Below are 5,741 nucleotides of genomic sequence, written 5' to 3' on the forward strand. Positions count from 1 at the left end.
GGAGGATGAAACTGGCAGATGAAACCATGACCATTTTTCACATGAGTGTTGCCATCAATGCCAAATGGGGAGATTGTTGCCAACTGATACTCAATTGGTTGGTTTCACTATGTTTTCATTGATGGAAACATGGTATCTTGTTCCGACTTCATGTTTTGGTTCACTTGTGTACCGGTAGGCACTTCACAGACACTGCACCGACACTGGCACCGGTAGGATAGAAGGATTTATTTGGTTACCAGCAATGAAGGCTGACATGATTTATAATAAGGTTATCGGTATTGGAGGCCGACATCTCTTGGATACGGCATTGGCAATTGTTTTTCATATTCATGTATTTATGTTATCTAGCCGACATGTACATTGATATTGTAATTATCTTTGTAAGCCATCATAAGGCATGATAAGTTGTATAGGGTATATAGGTCAGATGGATTAGATCATTTTGGTATCGATATGGTAATGGTAATGATAATGGAAATGTAATGGAGATGTGGATGTGCTATGATGTGAAATGTATTAGAGAGATTATGTATGTGAGGATATTTATGTAAGGGTTATTCCGGCAAAGGGTTTAGGGTTTCAAACTGGAACAAACAGAGCTTAACAAAAACTGTACTCAAGCATAAAAGATGTTATGTTTTGTAGTTCAACACTTCTTCGGATTGTAATATGGATTTATATGTAGTCAGTGAGGCTCCTTTTGTGATTCAGCAGTGTGTTGTAAGTTATAAGCCTTCTTCCAAGTGCAGGCCCCTTATATTTTGTAATATCTCTTCATATGGCCAGTGGATTGATAGTGTGGGTCATAAATCCCACTGTAATTTTTCCTCTTTGAGGTTTTCCACATATAATTATGTGTGTTATGGTTTTTATTTATGTGATTGGCTTATTGGTTGCTTTACTTCTTTCAATTATGTATGTATCGGTATACCGGTTGGTATATGCATGTTTTAATAAGGCTAAAATTGAACTTTCTGGTATAACATTGATTCACTCCCCCCTCTTAGTGTTATTGGATTCCAACATACACTTCTTTGTTCTCTCTGTGTGCTCATGTATTCTCCCTACTCCTTGCTTTGTATCCTAGTGATCTTTAGTTTCTCCTTCATTCTTGTTTGATGGGTTCTTTCTGGCTACTACTGCTTTGAGTCAGCTATGCTCTGTTCTTCCTTATTCTCCTCTCTAATTTTTCTTTTTCTCTATCTTCACAAAACCAAAATCCCCAAAAATTTTGGAAAATTCCCAAAAATGTTGTCCAAAACTGTTGCAATCTCACAAAAATCCCTCATAAATGCTTTCCATTTTATTTTCTGGCTAAAACTACTGCAATCTCACCAAAACCCCTCATAAATGCTTTCCATTTTATTTTCTAGACTTAAAACTCCCACTCGGGATCATTTCTTTAGCATTTCTCCTAACTGCAACTTATTTATGAGTCTGTACAGGTGTGTTTGCAACTTAATTAAAAAGCCCAAAATAAATCAGATTTTAAAATAAAACTCCTATCGTATGGTTGCAAGTGAGGAGTCAACCAAATGATCTATGTTATGATGCCCTTGCATCACTATTTGACATCAAATGTGACACACTAGACATTACAAAGTTACAAACCCTTGCCCATGAATAATACAAAACCCTTTGTACAAACCCTCAAAAAAGATTTGACCTATAGCTACCATTGTTCAACTAGATTGTTCGCCCAACTTACAAAACCCACTTTCACAATCCAAAAAATCCTCTTTCACAGTCCGAAACAAGAATGGAAATCATGCAAAAGATGTCGCATTAATACACATACCTCAAAAAAAATATGAGATTGCCATGGGTAAAATCCTCACCACACATGAACACCCAGAAATTCTCTAAAAAAACCAACCCACCCATGAACACTACACACTACAATTACACAAAACAATCTCACATTAGCCCCTCACATTATAGAAAGTTTGCAAAGAATAGTCCCATTGCATGAAACAATGACCCAAAAAAGAGGTTTTTATAAAAAACACTTACATTGAACAAGGTTTCTTTACAAAAGGCCACCCAATTTCATACCTCGACCTTTTATGACACTCATGACCACAGTATATATGCTTCCACGTCCACGAGCTCAGAGCTCAGCCTTGGACAACTTGGAGAACATGCAAGAAGCATTGGGTTTTACAAACCACAAAAGGCTATAGGTGTCATGTTTTTCTTTTGGTCACCAAAATGGTGACCCTTCAAATAATTTCGCTATTTTAAAATTATCATTACCATCCACCCCTGCACGAAGAAATAACTCCATTCTCTGTTGCTTTTAAAATTTTGTTGGCATTCCTTGGCCGCCTCCAATGGTGTCTATGTCCCCCATGTTTTCTCATAATAAATACTTGTCTTGCCCCATCTTGTCATCTATGGCCTCCACATAAGATGGTATTCCATGTTATGATAGGTATTATCATGCCATGGTCATGTTGTTTTGTGTGGAAAATAACAAGAACCAATTAAAAACAACGACCCATTTTTTAAACAATAATTATTTCCTAAACTCTTTAATTGTAAACAATCATTTAATTTAGAAACAAAGACCCATTTAAAAGCAATTGTTAGTTTCGTAAACTCTTTAATTATCAACAATCACTTAAATTACAAACAAATCTTAACACAGTATAGATTCATTAGAATATACATCTCACGAGCTCTTAATCGCAACCCTTGGATAAGGAGAAAGTATGGCCGTTGGATTTAGGGCGATTTGGTGACAGGGTATCATATTTCTATTCTCCCTTTGAATTGAATGATAGTAGTTTTGTGGACTTTGATGCAATTTTCGTTGAAATAACTTACACATCCAATGCATAGTTGAATGATATTCTGGATTGTTTGAACCGGTGAACAGATTTCGAGAAACGTGCTTGACTCATGGTTCAACTACGGATTGTTTCCAGGCGCACAGATTTGGTAAAACGTGCTTGACTCATTGAAGTATGCCTTAATTCATAAATATATTGAATGACGTATACCTTAGTTGAATATCATGAACAGATTTTTTGAGAGACATTCAAGATGAGTAAATTGTTTGAGGGTTTATTTGATTTAGGTACCTTGAATATATTTTACAAATTATAACTGTTACTATTATAAATAGTTGTTCTCATTCTCATTTGTGAACTACATTACGTTTTGATTTAAACAATACATTGTAAAGTTTTACTTGCTTCTCAATGGCTCCTCCACCTACAGTTGCAATTCCCCAGGTTTCTGAACAAGAAGCCCAGATCGAGAAGCTAAAACTGTATGACATAATGCTGGGCGCAGCTAAGCCCATGGCTCTCAGAGCTGCTGTTTTGCTGAATATTCCGGACATAATTGCTGAGGCGTCAGGCTCTCTTACCCTAGAAGAAATCGCTGCTTGTATTTCAGCATCTACTGATAGCCCACCTCACATAGAATATCTGTTTCGTCTTCTGAGATTTCTAGCCTCCCAGGAAGTCTTTAGTGAGATCCCACACCAGGAGGACTTCAGGCAAACTAGATATGGCCTCACAGGCCTCTCTAAATTACTTGTTAAGGAAACAAGAAAAGGAGGTGTGTCGGTGCAAAACTATGTTCCATGGTTGTTGGCATTCAACAATGATAGTTCCCTCAAGGGATGGCTGCATCTGCATGAGTCTGTGTTAGAAGGGAGCAGCGCCTTCAGTAAGGCTTTTGGTATGAGTTATTGGGAGTATGTTGCAAACAATCCTGAAGCGAACAAGACATTGAACGAGGCCATGTCCTGTGACACTCGTGCTGTCATGTCTAGTGTTGTCAAGATTTATGAGGAGGGATTTAAGAAGATAAATTCTTTGGTTGATGTTGGGGGAGGTCTCGGCTCTGCCTTGTCCATTATTGTCGACAATCACAAACACATTAGAGGAATTAATTTCGACTTGCCTTATGTCATTGCTTCTGCACTTCCTATCGCTGGTAAGCTTGGTCTTGGTCCATTAATTTTGTAAGAGTTGATGTGTTATTTTCAGGAACTTCCTAACTCTACACGCTTAACTAGTCTTTAAGTCCTTTTAGTTTCGTTTAAAAGAAAAAGATTGGGTCCACAATAATGCCATCAATTTACTGAATAGAACATATAATTATGAATAATAATTGTTTAGTAATACAATATTCTGTGCATCTAAGCTAATATGGGTTGGTTCTTCATATTGTAGGAGTACAACATGTGAGTGGCAATATGTTTGAACACATTCCATCAGCTGATGCAATCTTTATCAAGGTAAATAATCTTAGATTATATTTGTATGAAATTTATAAATTTTAAAGAGTAACTTAAATTAAATTGAAAATGTTGTTGCAGTGGGTTTTGCATGATTGGAGCGATGATGATTGTGTAAGAGTGTTGAGAAGGTGCTATGAGGCTATACCAGAAAATGGAAAAGTTATAATTGTTGATGCTCTTATTGTTGAAGGAAAAAGAGATGAAGATAACAAAGAAAATCTTCAAAGGGGAGTGGGCCTGGCATTTGATATGGAAATGATGCTATTCAGTACTGGTGGAAAGGAGCGAACAGAGATGGAATTTAAACAAATTCTTATCAAAGCAGGTTTCAAAAGCTACACCATCTTCAAATTGCCATCTATTCAAAACATTATTGAGGCTTCCAAGTTCTAAACCAATAGAGTGTTTGTTCTATAGCCACATTATTGTTTTTTATGGTGGCCATCAAAGTAATACTTTTTATCAGTTTTCTATAAGGTTCGGGGTCCTTTCAAAACCTACCTTTTATCTTCTATAAAAAATGGCTTTTAGTTGTACGCATATATAGTCCCATGTGTTATTATAATCATGCTCAATTTTTTAAATTCTTTTTATGGAAAAGTCATCATGATAATTTTTATCCGACAAAGAGCAATAGCACAATAGTGTGTTTTAATTTGTTTCACAATAGTGTGCTTTGCTTTGTTGCTTAAATGAAGTATTCTACTTACCATTTTAAACTAAATTTTTATTTTCTTCACTCATAACAAGTGAATTGATAATATTTTGAAGATGATATGGACTAACAAATTTTAAGGTATATATATATATACATATATATTTATATATATATACATATATATATATATAGATATATATATATATGTATATATACATATATCTATATCTATATACATATATCTATATTTATATATATATATATATATATATATAGAGAGAGAGAGAGAGAGAGAGAGAGAGAGAGAGAGAGAGAGAGAGAGAGAGTCCACTATGATTGATCGAGGCGAAAGAAAAAGCAAATCTATAAACTGAAAATCTTAGCCATTCTATACAATATTAAAGATATATATATATATATATATATATATATATATATAAACGAGAATTACAAGAGGGCAGCACTCCTTATCTTAAAACAAAAAGTAGTTGTAAATCTACAACTAAGACCAAATCAAGAGTCCTGCAACTGCATAAGATAGATCATGATAGAGGAAAATTTGTACAACTATTGAACCTGAATGGGAGAAAAAAAATTCCCATAATGTCCTCTAAAGTTACCATAAGTTCCCAAGAACTTTCGGTCAAGCCCTTCCATGCACAACATCAACGTCTGAGATGACATAGACATCCTCTTAGCAACCACAACATCAATGATCCTTGCAATGAGTTTGAAATTTGGGAAAAACCTCCATTTCATCAATCTCCTCCATAATTGGTTGTTTCACCTTGTTAGGAACATAGTTTGCCAAAACCTCCTTGA

General features: G+C 35.2%; 1 protein-coding gene across 1 annotated transcript; it reads left to right on the forward strand.

Annotated features, from left to right (window-relative positions):
* Positions 1-3,181: 3,181 nt before the first annotated feature.
* On the forward strand, positions 3,182-4,801 carry LOC131067939 ((R,S)-reticuline 7-O-methyltransferase-like). The gene is made up of 3 exons (XM_058003095.2): positions 3,182-3,954; positions 4,194-4,258; positions 4,340-4,801. The coding sequence occupies exons 1-3, from the start codon at positions 3,210-3,212 to the stop codon at positions 4,652-4,654; spliced, it is 1,125 nt and encodes a 374-aa protein (XP_057859078.1). The 5' UTR covers positions 3,182-3,209; the 3' UTR covers positions 4,655-4,801.
* Positions 4,802-5,741: the final 940 nt, after the last annotated feature.

The sequence above is a fragment of the Cryptomeria japonica genome, chromosome 6 (assembly GCF_030272615.1).
Source record: "Cryptomeria japonica chromosome 6, Sugi_1.0, whole genome shotgun sequence".
Taxonomy (NCBI): domain Eukaryota; kingdom Viridiplantae; phylum Streptophyta; class Pinopsida; order Cupressales; family Cupressaceae; genus Cryptomeria; species Cryptomeria japonica.

What these genes read in the sequence shown, in the direction of transcription:
- LOC131067939 (XM_058003095.2), top strand. Translation starts at nt 3,210, where the DNA reads ATGGCTCCTCCACCTACAGTTGCAATTCCCCAGGTTTCTGAACAAGAA. An exon ending in TTCTGCACTTCCTATCGCTG is followed by an intron (nt 3,955 to 4,193) that starts GTAAGCTTGGTC and finishes TTCATATTGTAG; the next exon opens with GAGTACAACATGTGAGTGGC. An exon ending in CTGATGCAATCTTTATCAAG is followed by an intron (nt 4,259 to 4,339) that starts GTAAATAATCTT and finishes ATGTTGTTGCAG; the next exon opens with TGGGTTTTGCATGATTGGAG.